Consider the following 16364-nt stretch of genomic DNA (forward strand, 5'->3'; position numbering starts at 1 on the left):
AATACTCATTGAGGGATTGAGTGACGGACGGCTCAAGCCCCAGAAGCCCTGCTGAGCACAGACGGGTGGCTGAGTGGCCGCCGGGGCCGGGCTTTATGTGCAGGGGTACAGCAGGGGGAGGACACTGGAGGCCGTGGAGCACGGCCCCTGCCCTCTGCAAGCTCAGAGGCCACCGTCGGAAATGAAGCTGACAGCTGTAGGTTAATGAGGAGGCCGTGGGCCACCCTGCGTGCAGGATGCTGTCACAGCCGTAACGGCTCAGAGGGGCCTGATCTGGCTTGGCTGTTGGGAGCAAATCAATTTATGCTGAAACCTTTGCTCTGCGTTTATTTAATGGGGTGGGATTGGTGCTGGTGAGAAGGGGTTTTGTTTTGTTTTATTATTTGTATTGAAAGAGAACACACACATTGAAGTACACAGATCATGAGTGAATAGGTTGCTGAAGTTTCACAAACTGCACTCATCCAGGTAACCTGCACCTGGATCAAGAAACAGAACCCCAGCTGGGCGTGGTGGCTCACACCTGTAATCCTAGCACTCTAGGAGGCTGAAGTGGGAGGGTCGCTTGAGCCCAGGAGTTCGAGACCAGCCTGGGCAACATGGAGAGACCCTGTCGCTACAAAATATTTTTAAAAATTAGCTGGGCATGGTGGTGTGTGCCTGTAGTCCCAGCTACTGGGTGGAGATGGAAGGATTGCTTGAGCCCAGGAAGTTGAAGCTGCAGTGAGCCATGTTTGCGCCAGTGCATTGCAGCCTGGGTGACAGAGTAAGACCCTGTCTAAAAAAAAAAATAAAGGGAAATAAAGGAAAAAAAAGGAAACAGAGCCCTATCTCTACCCCAGAAGTCTGTCATGTGTGCTAGTCGTTGCTGAAAAGTGTTTTTATTTCTGTTCATGCTCATGCCTCTTCAGCAGGAGCAATATTCCACCCCTTCTAGAAGGCATCTTCTGGGGAAGCCTGAGTTCACTGGTCTTCCTATTTAGTCTCCTGAGATCCTGCTGCCCCTTACGGGTGGTGTCCCAGGTGGCCTGGCTGTCGGCTCCTCTGGTTACTTCTACAACCAGTGCATCCTGGAGATGCCGGAGGGGCCTGCTGTAGCAGGGAGGTGGGGGAAAATGGTCCTCCCTGGCTCAGGCGTGGAGGAGAACAACCCCTGCCCCCTGGTAGGGCCAACCTGCAGAGCCGAGCTTGGGCACGATGCTCACAAAGCCACCGTCTCCTCTCTGCCGAGGTGACCACCTTCTGTCCTCCTAGTCAGCAGGTGTCAGGCTGAGGTCCTTGCCTCAGAAGGGCATGAGGGGAAAGAGGAAGGGTTGGCCAACTTCGGTGGTAGCAACTGTACCCTTCTTACATGGATTGTGCAGCCCTAATGGCCACTGTGCACAGTGCCCGCCCACCTGCCTGCCAAGCATGCTTTGCACACTGGAATTCACTGCTTTAGCCCTTCCAGCCTGGAGGGAGGGGCTGTCATTAACCCCATTTTACAGAAAAGGGTCTGGAGGCTGGAAAGGTGGACAGTGCAAGGGGAGTGTGAGCACGATCTGGGGAAAAATCAGGAGGGGAAATGGCTCCTTGGAGGTGGGCTCCTCGGGGGTGAGGGGCTCTGTGCCCAGCCCTGTGCTGCCCACGCCTCCCCCTGCACTAGCACCCTCGCCTTGCTGCAGGTTCCCCAACGCTGGCTGTCCAGGCCAAGTGTGATCCCTGCTTGTCCAGTCCGTGCCAGAACCAGGGCACCTGCCACAATGACCCCCTTGAGGTGTACAAGTGCGCCTGCCCCAGCGGCTATAAGGTGAGTGGAGGCAGAGGCCGGGGAGGAGGAGGGCTCTTCGTGTGCACTGCAGGGCTGTCCCCAGGGCCCAGAGCACTGCCTGACTCAGAGCAGATGCTTGAGCAAACCTGTAATCAATGACTTAACATATGAATGAATGAATGAATGAATGAAGTGGACGAATGAATGAATGAAAACAAGTAACTCTTGGGACAGGGAGAGGCTGAGCTGCTGAGGGTCTGGCTGGCTGTTGGCTCATACTAACTCCTGGGTCTCCCTGGGGTCCCCATCACTGACTTTCCCCCCAGGGCCGAGACTGTGAGGTGTCCCTGGACAGCTGTTCCAGTGGCCCCTGTGAAAACGGGGGCACCTGCCATGCACAGGACGGCGAGGATGCCGCGTTTACGTGAGTTACCTGGAGGGGCAGGAGCCTGGTGAGTGCTGATGGGCCCAGCACCAGTGCCTCAGGGCCCTCCTCTCCATCAGGGATGGCCCAGGCCTCCTGTGCCCTGTAGGGAGGTGGAGGTGCACTATGGGGGGCAGGCATGTACTCCAAATCATAGCCAGAGGGCTCTCCAAGCCCACCAGGCCAAGCCCTTCCTTGCCCAGATGCAGTGGGAGCACAGAGAGACCAGTGGATACCTGAGCCACACAGCTGCCCAGCTCCAGGGTTGAGCAGGGCTTGGAGTGGGCTCTGCTGCCTCCTGCTCCAGGCCTTCTTTCTGCTCCTGCCAGGTGCCATGGGGGCCTTTTTGAAGGCACTGGGAATCCATGGCCAAAGCATATACAGTGCAGTGCCAAGGACCATAGCAGGGGTGTTTGAAATTCCTATAAATTTCCATTCAGGCCGGGCGCGGTGGCTCACGCCTGTAATCCCAACACTTTGGGAGGCCGAGGTGGGCAGATCACGAGGTCAGGAGTTTGAGACCAGCCTGGCCAACATAGTGAAACCCCATCTCTAATAAAAATACAAAAATTAGCTGGGTATGGTGGTGGGTGCCTGTAATCCCAGCTGCTCGGGAGGCTGAGGCAGGAGAATCGCTTGAAACCGGAAGGCAGAGGTTGCAGTGAGCCGAGATCATTCCACTATACTCCAGCCTGAGCAACAAGAGCGAAACTTTGTCTCAAAAAAAAAAAAGAAAAGAAAATTTCCATTCACCCCAAAGCCTCCAATCTCCCTCGAAGAGCCTGCTCCTGACAGTGCTGCCTGCAGGCAGGGCCCTGGCCAGCCTCCTCAAGCTGCCCCTGAGCCCTTGAGACACAGCTGGGGCTGCCACTGGGTGGGTGAGGCCTGCCCAGAGGTGGGAGCCAAGGCCTGTTTGCTTTCTTTGGGGTCCCCCCATCTCATGAGTCACACTGGGCACTGTGGGAGGGGATAGCCCTCTGGCCCTGCCCTGAGCAGCCCATTTTCTGCTATTCAATGAAGGGGCCAGCCCTAATGACCCCATCTCTTAAGTCCTTCCAGAACTGACATCACAACGCAAGCGCCCTCCCACTGGCTGCTCCCCCCAGGACCGCCCAATGAGCCCCACCCTCCCAGAGCTTTTCTGAGGAATACATAGTATTTAGTTGCTGAAAATAAATTGCTGGCGCAATACATTGGCTCTTCAGAAAATGATGTTGAATCTGGGGGCAGAAATGGCTGAGCCTGCCTCTGCATACTCAAATTACCACATGTAAAAATGAATCACTAAATGGCCTTTCTTCCCCTGGTTGCCTTGGAAACGGCGTCCTTACACTCTGCACCCAGCCTCCTCGGGGCTTTGGTGAGCAGCTCCCTGGGCGTGCCCTCCTCATTCCTGAGACGCCTCAGCTGGGGGCTGAAAGGACACCCCCTTCACCCTGAGATGTGGAGATGGAGCAGCCCCCTCACCTCACTGCCTTACAGACTGGGGGCTGGGGGAGTGGGCTCTCCAGGTGGAAAAGGGGTGCCTCCACAAGTTACCCCTCAACCTCGAGGCTCTCTGGGGCGCCTGTTATCCCCTGACCTGCGCCCACTCCCACTACCCTGCCCCAGCTCGTACCACAGGCCACTTTCTGAAATGCGAAGCTGACCCTGTCACCCCAGCTTAAAACCCTGCTGCTGGTCCCCTCCAGCCTTCAGGGAAAACATTTAACCACAGACCATTTCCTGCAGTGGTGATTTGAATTCTTTTTACTCACAGTCTCCCCAGATACATTCTAAAAACTATACACTCCCTCACACATCCTTAGATTGACAGCTAAAATTTTCATTGTAAGTTTTTCATTGCAAAGGAGGTAATTTTCCAGATATTGTAAATATTATTAACATTTAAGAATAAAACTATCGCTTTAGTTGGGAGGCTAAGGTGGAAGGCCCTTAAGACCAGTAGTTGGAGACCAGCCTGGGCAACATGGCAAAATCCCCATGGCAAAACCCATCTCTACAGACAATTAAAAATTAACCAGGTGTAATGGTGAATGCCTGTAGTCCCAGCTTCTCAGGAGGCTGAGGAGGGAGGATCGCTTGAGCTCAGGAAGTTGAGGCTGCAGTGAGCTGTGATCACACCACTGCACTCCAGTCTGGGCAACACAGTGAAACTGTCTCTAAAATCAAAAAATAAATTAAGTTTTAAAAATATGACATTAAATCACTCTTTTATCATTCTCCAATGCAATCTAAACAGCATATCATTTTGACACTTTTTTTTTTTTTGAGACAGAGTCTCACTCTGTCACCCAGGCTGGAGTGCAGTGGCGAGATCTCGACTCACTGCAACCTCTGCCTCCTGGGTTCAAGCAATTCTCCTGCCTCAGCCTCCCGAGTAGCTGGGACTACAGGCATGCACCACCACACCCGGCTAATTTTTGTATTTTTTAGTAGAGACGGGGTTTCACCATGTTGGCCAGGCTGGTCTCAAACTCCTGACCTCAAGGGATCCACCCACCTTGGCCTCCCAAAGTGCTGGGATTACAGGCATGCGCCACCCCATGCGGCCAATTGGACACCATTTTAAAATGACACGAACAAGTTCTTCTTTAACAGTTAAACATTTTACCTTGTTCTTTTTTCTCCTCTAACTAGTATTTCCATTTTACTCCTTACCCTCCTGTCTTTTTTTTCTAACCAAATATATTTTTATGCTAGACTCTTTTCTTGAGTACTCTGCCATACGTCTCTGTCCCCAACATGGGTACACGTAAGTTAAAACTTAAAGTTTTTTTTCTTCTTTCTCATCACCATAAGCCTCTGATTTAAAGTTTCTTTTGCAGCAAGTTAGCCCTACAATAATTCGAAACAACATAACTGTATTATAGAATTGGATTGAAACTTATTACACATAGAAGGAACATTTTATTAGACTGTATCTCTCTTAATGAGATGGATGGGTGCTTTTTTGTTCTTTTCTTCTCTCAGTTGGTTTATGGGTGAATGTTGCAGAATGAGAGAGGACACAGCGGTTGATCTTTTCCTGTTTTGTTTTTATAGATATAAATGCTGGGGAAGTTTGTTCATGTAAATAAGCTGGTGAGATTAGGACTTTTATTATAGCCATGTCACTTAATTCTTTGAAAGCCCTCCCAGTTTATATGCCAAATCTCCACAGTGACCTGTCATCAAGATTATTTTTAATGTTCTATCAGCTGACAGTTCTATGAGGCCTTCCTTCAATTACTTCCAGTGCACAGAACTGGAAACCTCTTGACTTAGATTGCATATATTCATTCACTTTCTAAACATCAGGACTCCTAACTGCCCGTTTATCTGGCGCCTGGAAGCATACCCACCTTTCTACCTGGAGGGCTTGTCCCATCACCCCCAAGTCTGTAAGGGCTGGGGCTGGGACAGATACCACCTTTTTAGAGTTCTGAGCTGGGTCAATTTAGGGAAGAGCTCATGCAGATATTTGAAGATCTGGAAATTAATTTCTTGGACCTCTCTCTGATCCACACACCCTTTGGAAAACCTTGGGTGCCCCAGGGGAAGGTGTATCTTGGTTTGAAAGTCACTGATCCCCAGGGCCCCTCATGACCAGGCTCCTGCTCACCGCAGCCCTTTGCTCACCGTGCCTGAAGTCTGTGCTCCTGAAGTATTGGACTGTGTGGATGGGCAGGGCCCCTACAAAAGACAGGCTGTGGGGTTCCCTTCCACTCCAGGCTTTTTGTTTTTTTTTTTTTTTTTTTTTGAGAGAGAGTCTTAGTGTGTCACCCAGGCTGGAGTGCAGTGGCATGATCTTGGCTCATTATAACCTCCGCCTCACAGGTTCAAGCGATTCTCCTGCCTCAGCCTCCCGAGTAGTTGGGATTACAGGCACATGCCACTATGCCCAGCTAATTTTTGTATTTTAGTAGAGGCAGAGTTTCCCCACGTTGGCCAGGCTGGTCTCCAACTCCTAACCTCAGGTGATCCACCTGCCTTGGCCTCCCAAAGTGCTGGGATTACAGGCATGAGCCACCGTGCCCAGCCACTCCAGGCTTTTACGCACACCTCTGTCCCAGTCACCTTCCTCCCAATCCCGCTCTCCCTTGTCAAGGTCCTTGGTTAATTCATCACCTCCTCCAGGAAGCCTGCCCTTATCACTCTGTGCCAAGGACGAGCCAGGTGTCTCCTGCCCCTCTGTGCCCGCTCCCTGGCTTCAGTGCTTACACCATCCTGGTCCTCACTACCTCTCCCCTCGCCATCCATCTCCTCTAAGCCTCCCCACTAGACTGTGAGTGAATCCCATGAGGGCAGGGTCAGTCTTGGTCACCTCTCACCCTACCCAGCATCTGGCAAGGGCCTGGCCGGGAGTAGGGACCCTAACTCTGTGGAATGGTGATATTGACCGGCAGCCACAGGCTTCCACCAGTGTTCCAGGAGGGCTGTCTCTCCATCCTCCCCTTCCCCGCACAGGTGCTCCTGTCCCACCGGCTTTGAAGGACCAACCTGTGGGGTGAACACAGATGACTGTGTGGATCACGCCTGTGCCAATGGGGGCGTCTGTGTGGACGGTGTGGGCAACTACACCTGCCAGTGCCCCCTGCAGTATGAGGGTAAGCGCGTCAGGGCAGCAGTGTCTGGGGGAGGTGGGGCACAGAGACAGCCCTGAGCCCCCATGCCTGGGAGTGGAAGGGGGTCCCTGCGTCAGTGTCTGCAGGAGGATCTCTGTGGGTCTGGCTGCCCGGCAGAGCACAGGAGAGCAGCTTCTCTCCTGCCCCTTGCTCGTTCTTTCCCCAGGAAAGGCCTGTGAGCAGCTGGTGGACTTGTGCTCTCCGGATCTGAACCCGTGTCAACACGAGGCCCAGTGTGTGGGCACCCCGGATGGGCCCAGGTCAGTGTTGCCGCTTTCCAGGGCCGGGGAGGAGCTCAGGCGCCTGAGTCAGACTAAATTCCAGTCTGGGCTCCGTGCCCCACCCTCGTTTCCTCATTTGTCCATTGGGTTTGGTCTCAGCTCTACAGGGTTCCTGAGAATCCATGCAGGGTTGTGGGTGGAGGGGTGATGTGCACAGCTTTGTGGCCACAGAGACCTGGGTTTGCAGCATGACCCTGAACGTGTCGCTTGCCTGCTCTGAGCTTGTTTTCTCATCTGTAAACTGGGAGCAACGTTTCTTATCGCCAATTACAAAATCCACAAAACTCGGGAAAGCATCCCATCTCATGGCCAAAGCTGATCTGACGTGGATGTATTTGGCAATAAAAGCTGCCCTGCACTGGTGTGAGATTGCTTTTTGTTGTTATTCATCCCATGTAATGTGAATATATGTAGATTTTGTGGCAGAAATGTGAATAAGTCTGATTACGGGGCTGCCTCAGCTCCTACCAGCAGGTTGTATAATATGCATTGTCTGACCTTACCAAAATCTAAAAAGTGTTGAATTCCAAAACCTATCTGGTCCCAGGAGGTTTGGGTAAAAGTTGTTGGTCTGTATTTTCATCATGGTTGTTATTGGCACATGTGAAAGTGTTTGTTACTTGAAGACTGCTTTGTGAAGGTCACACATTTTTAAAATAATGCTTCCAACTGCAGTTGTGCAAACATAGTCTTATTTCTGGGACCTCCCCATTCCACCAGTCAGGCCAGCAAGCGGTGGTCAGGGCAGAGCTTCCTGGGGCTTGTGGCTGAGGGACTCAAGCCCAGCGACTCAGATGGAGTCTGAGATAAGGAAGGACTGCACGTTGTCCAGCCTGGAGCTGCTAGCACAGACCCTCAATCACGAAGGGCAAGCATTGTGCTTAGCTTCTGACCCAGGGCTGTGGCACACAGTGGAGTGTTGAGTGCATGATCTCTCAACTGCCTGTCCTGGTGGAAAGATGGAACTGACATGTTCAGCTGTCCCTGGCATTACCTGGAACTCAAGATATATATATCCAATATATAGTCATTAAATGAATGAATAAGTGGTGGCTTAGCTACTGTAACATTTTTCAGACTGTAACTCCAGACTCATTAGTAGATTGTGATCAGTTGGATATAAAGGGAGCCCCAGCCCCTGTTTAATATTAATGTCAAGATTAACATTAAAAGATGAAACAAAGTATCAGAGAGCAACATGCCATCTTATATAATAAGGATAATCAGTATTGTATGAATCTGGTTTCGAATGTGTGTGTGCGTGCGTGTGTGTGTGTGTGCATGTGTGTGCGTGTGTGTGCGTGCATGCGTGTGTGCGTGCGTGTGTGTGTGCATGCGTGTGTGTGCGTGCACGTGCATGTGTGTGCGTGTGTGTGTGTGTACTGGGCTTGAAAGTATTTCTTATAGCCCGAAAAACACTGGACAAAGAAATGAGTAAAAATCCCAGGCGAGAGCACCCATCTGCCAGGTTGTATGGTTGAGCTTCAGAGTTAGGAGTTTAGAAGGTGATCAGCCAAGGGGACTGCTCAGTGAGTGCTGGAGTGCTCTCCGGAGGCTTCCTGGAGGAGGTGAGGTATTGGGCTGGCTGGACCATACAGGCAGACAGGAGACAGTATTCTGGAATCCACAGGTGTGAAGGCAGGGAAGTGCTTGGTGAGGTGGGCTTGGTGTCGGGGGAGCAGGAGGCCTGTAGGACAGACAGCAAGGCCATTACTAGAAAGGGCTACAGGAGTGCGTCCTTTATTTATCTTATAGGCAGACAGTAGCCCAAAGGGAGTGTTTTGGGCCAGCAGTGAGGCATGGTGGGAGCTGGGAAGCTGGGGGCTGACCTGAGGTCAAGGCACCCACTGAGCAGGGGGCACTAGCCCTGCTGAGGACTGGGAGGCTGGGGAAAGAGGAGTGGGGGAGCCTGTGGAACTCAGCCACGTGGTAGCAGGTCCTGGGAGAACAGGGAGGGTGCAGCTGAGCCGCTGGGGAGGTCGGGAAGGGGCTGACAGTTGGCCTTGGATGTGCTGTTGCTGGTGAGGGTGGGTCCTCCATGACAAGACTCCATCTGCCCCTGCCTCTGGGGTCCACTCTTCCAGCCCCAGGCCCCTACCTCAAGTCCACGTGAGCTCTCTTCTCCTACTAGGAAAGGGTCCCAGGATAGGCTGGAGGCCCTTTTAGATCCAGAGCTCTGTGTGACCTCCTGGAGATCCCCGCAGCCTCAGTGGAACTTGAGGTTCTCCCTCACATGTACAGACTGTGTGGGGGAGCCCTGGTGTGCTCCCCTGGCCTCCCAGGCTCTGTGTAGCTGACCCCCCAACTACTCCTGCCCCCCACCGACCAGGTGTGAGTGCATGCCAGGTTACTCAGGTGACAACTGCAGCGAGAACCAGGATGACTGCAGGGACCACCGCTGCCAGAATGGGGCCCAGTGTATGGATGAAGTCAACAGCTACTCCTGCCTCTGTGCTGAGGGCTACAGGTGAGTGGCCCCTTGTGGCTGTCAGCCCCTGGGCTGGCAGGAGCCTCCAGCCATGGCGAAGGAAAGGGGTATGGGTCAGAGCCTGGGAGTTGGATGCTGGGGTTTTAACCATGGCTCTGCCAGTCACCAGCTGTGCAGCCTTGGGAAAGTCATGTAACTGCCCAGGGCCTAGGCAGAGGACCCCTAACCTGTTTGGTGGAGGAGGTGAGAGGTGGGTGCAGATGACAGGGCAATGTGCTGTCACTTATCTGCCTAGCTGAGCCTCTGAAGACATGTCTTGCCCCAAAGATTATCTACTAGCTCACTGGGCTCCCCTGGGAGGTTGGAGGGCCCACCCTCCCTCTGGCCACCCACGTCCCATGCTCCGCTCACTCATTTGTTAAAAAATAGCTTTATTGAGATATAATTCATGTACCATGCAGTTTACACAGTTACATGTAAAATTCCATGACTTTTAGTTCATTCCCAGAGTTGTGCATCCATCACCACAATCAATTTTGAACATACTCATTTTCCCTAAAAAACCCCATACACTTTATCTGTCACACCAGCCCCTCTTCTATCCAAGCTCCAGGCAACTACTAATCTCCTAATATTTGTGTCTATAAATTTGCCTGTTCTGGGGATTTCCTATAAGTCGAATTGTACAATCTGTTGTCCTTTGTGACTGGCTGCTTTCACTCAGCGTCATGTTTTGAGGTTCATCCGTGTGGTAACATGTGTCAGCACTTCATTCCTTCTTATGGCTAAACAGTATTCTGTTGTATGGACATACCACATTTTGTTTATCCACTCATCAGTTGATAGGCATTTAGGTTGTTGCCACTTTTTGGCTATAATGAAGACTGATCTTATCAATATTTGTGTACAGGTTTTTGTGTAGACATACATTTTTCATTCTCTTGGGTATATGCCTAGGAATGGATTTTCTGAGTCATATGTTAACTGTATGTTTAACTGTTTGAGGAACTACCAAACTGTTTTTCCTAATGGCTGCACCATTCCCACTACCACTGTATGAGGGTGTGAAGTGGTAGCTCATTGTGGTTTTGATTTGCATTTCCTCAGTGGCCAATGATGTTGAACATCTTTTCATGTGCTTATTAGCCATTTAAAAATATCTTCTTTGGAAAAAAATTTTTATTCAAGTTCTTTGCTCATTTTCAAATTAAGGTATTTGTCTTTTTGTTATTGAGTTGTAAAGGCTTTTTATATATTCTAGACAAGTCCCTTATCAGATATATGTTGGCAAGTATTTTCTCCCATTTTATTGGTTGTCTTTTCTTCATAATGCACAAAAATGTTTAATTTGGGTACATCTAGTTTAATAATTTGGGCACATATAGTTTATTTTTTATTTTGTTGCTTGTGCTGTGGGTATCCTAAGAAACCGTTGCCTAATCCAAGGTTATGAAGATTTATACCTATGTTGTCTTCTAAGAGTTTTATAGTTTTAGCTCTTTTTTTTCTTCTTTTTTTTTTTTTTTTTTTTGAGACAGAGTCTCGCTCTGTCGCCCAGGCTGGAGTGCAGTGGTGCGATCTCGGCTCACTGCAAGCTCCACCTCCCGGGTTCACGCCATCCTCCTGCCTCAGCCTCCCGAGTAGCTGGGACTACAGGCGCCTGCCACTTATATTTAGGTCATTGATCCATTTCGAGTTAATTTTTATATATGGTGTGAAGTAGAGGGCCCAACTTCATTCTTTTCCATGCAGATATACAGTTGTACTAGCACTATTTGTCAAAAAGATAATTCTTTCCAATTGAATGGTCATGGCACTCTTGTCAAAATCAACTAACTTTAAATGTAAGGATATTTCTGGACTCCAAGTTCTATTCCATTAATCTGTGTGACTATCTGGATGCCAGTACCACACTTTCTTGGTTACTGTAGTTTTTGTAATATATTTTGAAATTGGGAAGTGTGAGTCCTCCCAGTTTGTTTTTCTTTTTAAAGATTGTTTTGGCTGGCTGGGTGCAGTGGCTCACACCTGTAATCCCAGCACTTTGGGAGGCTGAGGCAGGCGGATCACAGGTCAGGAGATCAAGACGATCCTGGCTAACACAGAGTGAAACCCCATCTCTATTAAAATACAAAAATTAGCCTGGCATGGCGGCGGGCACCTGTAGTCTCAGCTGCTGGGGAGGCTGAGGCAGAATGGCATGAACCTGGGAGGCGGAGCTTGCAGTGAGCCAAGATTGTGCCACTGCACTCCAGCCTGGGTGACAGAGTGAGACTCCGTCTCAAAAATAAATAAATAAATAAATAAATAAATAATAATAAAAAAGATTGTTTTGGTTATTCTGGGCCCCTTGAATTTCTGTATGAATTTTAGGATCAGCATGTTGATTTCTGCAAGTCAACTGGGATTTTGATAAAAATTCTGTTGAATCTGTAGATCAACTTAGCTAGTATTGCCTTGTTTTTTTTTTCTTTTGAGACAGAGTTTTGCTCTTGTTTCCCAAGCTGGAGTGCAATGGCACAATCTTGACTCACCGCAACCTCCACCTCCTGGGTTCAAGCAATTCTCCTGCCTCAGCCTCCCAAGTAGCTGGGATTATAGGCACGTGCCACCACACCTGGCTAATTTTTTGTATTTTTAGTAGAAACTGGTTTTCACCATGTTAGCCAGGCTGGTCTCGAGCTCCTGACCTCAGGTGATCCACCCACCTCGGCCTCCCAAAGTGCTGGGATTACAGGTGTGAGCCACCATGCCCGGCCCAGTATTGCCATTTTAACAATATTAAGCATACTGATCCATGAACATGAATGCCTTTCCATTTATTTAGATCTTTAATTTCTTTCAACATTTTGTAGTTTTCAAAGTATAAGTTTTGCACTTAAAAAATTTATTCTTAAGTATTTTGTTCTGTTTGATGCTATTGTAAAGGAATTGTTTTCTTAATTTCACTTTTTGATTTTTGTGCATTAATCTGGTATTCTACAATCTTGCTGAATTATTTCATTAATTCTAATAGCATTTTAGTGGAATCTGTAAGATTTTTTTATATAAGATCATGTCATCTGGATGCATTTTATTTCTCCTTCCTTTCCTCCTTCCCTTGCTTGCCTTCCTTCGTGCCTTACCCTTCTCCCTCCCTCCCTCCCTCCCTCCTTCATTCCTTTTCTTTCCTTTCCCTTTTTCCTAATTGCCATGGCTAGAACCTCCAGTAAAGTATTGAATAGAAATTGTGAGAGCAAATATCCTTGTGTTGTTCCTAATCTTAGGAGGAAAAAATTCAGTCTCTCATTATTACGTATGATGTCAGTTGTGTGTTTTTTCGTAGATGCCCTTTATCAGGTTGATGCAGTTCACTTCTATTCCTAGTTTGTGGAGTGTTTTTGTCATGAAGGAATGTTGAAGTTTGTCAAATGCTTCTTCTGCATCTATTGAGATGAACTTTTTTTTTTTGCTTTTTCATCTATCAATATCATGTATTCCATTAAATGAATTTCAGAGGTCAAACCAGCTTGCATTCCTGGCGTAAATCTCACTTGGTCATTGTATGTAATCCTTTTTATGCTGTACTTGATTTGCTAGTAATTTGTTGAGGATTTTGGTGACAATATTTATAATAGATATTGGTCTGTAGTTTTTTGTGATATCTTTTGTTGTGATTCTTTGGTTTTGGTTATCAGGGTAATGCTGGTCTCATAGAATGAGTTAGAAAATGTTCCCTCATTTTTTATTTTTTGGACAAGTTTGTGAAGAATTGGTATTTATTGTTTTTAAATGTTTGGTAGAATTCACCAGTTAAACCATCTGGGCCTGGGAAGTTTTCTGATTACTAATTCCTTTACTTGTTATAGGTCTATTCATATTTCCTATTTTTTTTTCTTGGTTCAGTTTTAGTAGTTTGAATATTTCTAGGAATTTGTGCATTTCATCTATGTTATCTAGTTTGTTGGTATATCGTTGTTCATAGTATTCCTTTATAATTCATTGTATTTCTATGAGGTTGGTAGTAATGTCCCTTCTTTTATTTCTTATTTTACTAACTTGACTCTTCCCTCTTTATGCTTGTGTCTTAAGTCTCAGTTTTCTTTTCTGTAAAATGGGTGTAGTAAAATCTGCCTTGCAGAGTTATTGACATTGTCAGTAATCACCTTGGATCTTGTTAAAAAGCAGATTCAGTGGGTTTGCCATTTCCATCAAGTGTCCAGGTAATGTTGATGCTGCTGGACCAGGGACTATACTTGTATCCTGGTATCCTTCTGGCTCTCAGCTCTCTCATGAAAAGTGTTTATTAGGAGCGTCTTCTGTCGCTTCAAGAATCCATTTTCCCAAGATGTTTAGTGAATTTCTCTCCAGGGCTGTGGGAGAGGAAGATACTCCCTTCCTCCTTGGCCCTCTCTGACTTGTGTCCTTTCCTCTCAGTGGACAGCTCTGTGAGATCCCTCCCCATCTGCCTGCCCCCAAGAGCCCCTGTGAGGGGACTGAGTGCCAGAATGGGGCCAACTGTGTGGACCAGGGCAACAGGCCTGTGTGCCAGTGCCTCCCAGGCTTCGGTGGCCCTGAGTGTGAGAAGTTGCTCAGTGTCAACTTTGTGGATCGGGACACTTACCTGCAGTTCACTGACCTGCAAAACTGGCCACGGGCCAACATCACATTGCAGGTGCGTGCCAGGGGGCTTGGTCACAGAGGGGAGTCAGGGAGCAGGCGACCCTGGCTCAGGCCAGAGCGTCAAGATACATCTCTGCATGGTGCCCGGGGAACTGGAAGGACTCTGTGTAATCAAAACCTTTTGCATATGAGTATCAAAATCTCAGCTGGAACTAGTTTAAGCACAATTAGAAAGGTTATAGTGTCACAAAACCAGGGTAGGGGTGGACATGGTCTCATGGGTAACTGAATCCAGAAAACCAGACTTGCCATCATCCCCTCCCACCATTTCTTGTCCCAGCTACTCCTCAGTATCTGCCTCCAGTGCTGCAGACAGGCTTTCTATGTGTGCCTGGAATGTGGCCAGAGTTAACTTTGGGCTTATACCTTTAACCAAATGTCCCTAGGGTCCCTTAACTCGTCCTTTTCATGCCTTCAGTTCCATCCCAGAACATCTTCATATTGAGGGGAAAATAAAGCAATTCCCACTTCAACAGCATTGATGAAATATATCAATAGTTTGCTAAACATTTTGGGGGGATGGAGAGGAGAGTGGTTTATATTGCATAGCACATGACAAAGAATGTTAAACTCCTCTTTAGTCATCTTTCTCTTTCCCCCGAATTCCATTCCCTGTCACAAATGCCACATCTTTCTTCCCTCTCTTTTGTCCTCTTTTCCTTTTTTCTCAGAACTCTTCAGCCTCTCAAACATGCGCATTCTTCTCCCTTCCCCTACGTCACCTCTCCAACATCCTATCCACTTACATAGTCTACATGGCAAGACAACAGCTAGCCTAACCGCCAAAAATAAAATTCACCAAAACCCTAACCAGCCATTGCCTCGGGCACGCCCTTGGTTTATCCTCATCTTTTACCAGACATTGATTTACAAAGGCTCTTTCTTGCCCACTCTAATTCGGTCAGCTCAAGGAAGATCTCTGATTGGCCTGGCGTTAGTCACATGCCCATCTCTGAACCAGCCTCTGAGTCCACGGAGATGGGGCAGTGTGACTGGACAGGCTGGGTCGTATGCCCAGATCCACAGACCAGGGGTCTCTTTACCAGAAGAAACGGAGGGAGCAGGACAAGGCAGGGAAAAATGATCATGGCTCCTACAGCATCTTAGAGGGATCTCCCTCCTGAGGCAAAGATCTCGCCTTTGCTTGCACGGTTCCAGCGACAGACACTACCTTCTGAGTGGCTCTTTCCACTAGGCTTGGATGACTCTGGCTGTCAGAGAGCCTTCCTGAACTTGTCCTCTCTGTAGTTCCCACCCTGTGCAGCTAGCTCCCCAAGGCCCACAGGACAAGGCTACCCACACCCAGCAGACAGGGGTCCCAGTCTAATTTTCCTCTCTGGGAAGATTGTCCTGCGGTCTCCTGGCTGCTCTTCCCGGCACAGAGTTTCCAGGCCTCAGGGACCCATCACCCTCCCCTGCCTGGACCTGGCCAGGCTGGCAGTGGATGGGGCTTGAACCAGAGGCTGCAGCCCCTATTGGTGCCCCCTGGAAGAATGGCCTTGGGGAGGCTAGCCAGATGGGGGAAGAGAGCTCTGCACAGAGCATCTCTCTTCCAATCTTGGGTGCCCTCTCTGCCCCATCTGCTAGCCTGTGCTGCTGCTGCATGGGGTGGGGTGGGAGAGAAAGTGCCACTGCCCATCAGGTCTCCACGGCAGAGGACAATGGGATCCTTCTGTACAACGGGGACAACGACCACATTGCAGTTGAGCTGTACCAGGGCCATGTGCGTGTCAGCTACGACCCAGGCAGCTACCCCAGCTCTGCCATCTACAGGTAGGGCTTCCTCATGCCCCCCAGCTGCCCTTGGGGGTACGGGACTGCCAGGGCGAGGTCTCCTGGGCCAAAAGCAGGTGGTTATCGAGACCTCTAGAAACCTGGGCTGCCTGAGTTTGAATGACACTTGAACCACCTGGGTTAGCCCCAGCTTGGGGCTGAGGTCTCTAAGGCCTGTGCAGTGGCCCCATCCTTCCCCATCCCACCACCACCTTAGAAGAGGCTCCTTAATGGGGAGGGGGAGACTCGTAAGTTTGGGACCCCTGCCTCAAACCTCTCAGCCTTCCCCAGGGAGTCCAAGAAGGGGAGTGAAAGGGATCGGGTGATAGACCCTTGAGCCCCCCGAGTCCTTTACCTTAGGTATTTGGTCTCCTGGGAAGCAGCTGCTGGTGTTTCTGGGGAAGTGCCTAGGCAGGGATAGTCCAGACTGATGCCCACT

The 16364-nt window shown here is 49.2% G+C and overlaps 1 protein-coding gene across 8 annotated transcripts in view; it reads left to right on the top strand.

The window, feature by feature from the left end:
• The window catches only part of SLIT1 (slit guidance ligand 1), a 201061-nt gene that overhangs the window by 178521 nt on the left and 6176 nt on the right, over positions 1–16364 (top strand). For all 8 annotated transcript variants that reach the window (XM_058436133.1, XM_058436132.1, XM_032135329.2 and 5 more), the window contains 7 exons: positions 1665–1789; positions 2077–2174; positions 6624–6763; positions 6948–7041; positions 9392–9529; positions 13907–14144; positions 15795–15925. In XM_058436133.1, coding sequence (XP_058292116.1) covers positions 1665–1789; positions 2077–2174; positions 6624–6763; positions 6948–7041; positions 9392–9529; positions 13907–14144; positions 15795–15925 — 964 coding nt within the window. The remainder of the gene's footprint in view (positions 1–1664; positions 1790–2076; positions 2175–6623; positions 6764–6947; positions 7042–9391; positions 9530–13906; positions 14145–15794; positions 15926–16364) is intronic.

This window comes from Hylobates moloch, unplaced genomic scaffold, assembly GCF_009828535.3.
Source record: "Hylobates moloch isolate HMO894 unplaced genomic scaffold, HMol_V3 SCAFFOLD_3, whole genome shotgun sequence".
NCBI lineage: Eukaryota > Metazoa > Chordata > Mammalia > Primates > Hylobatidae > Hylobates > Hylobates moloch.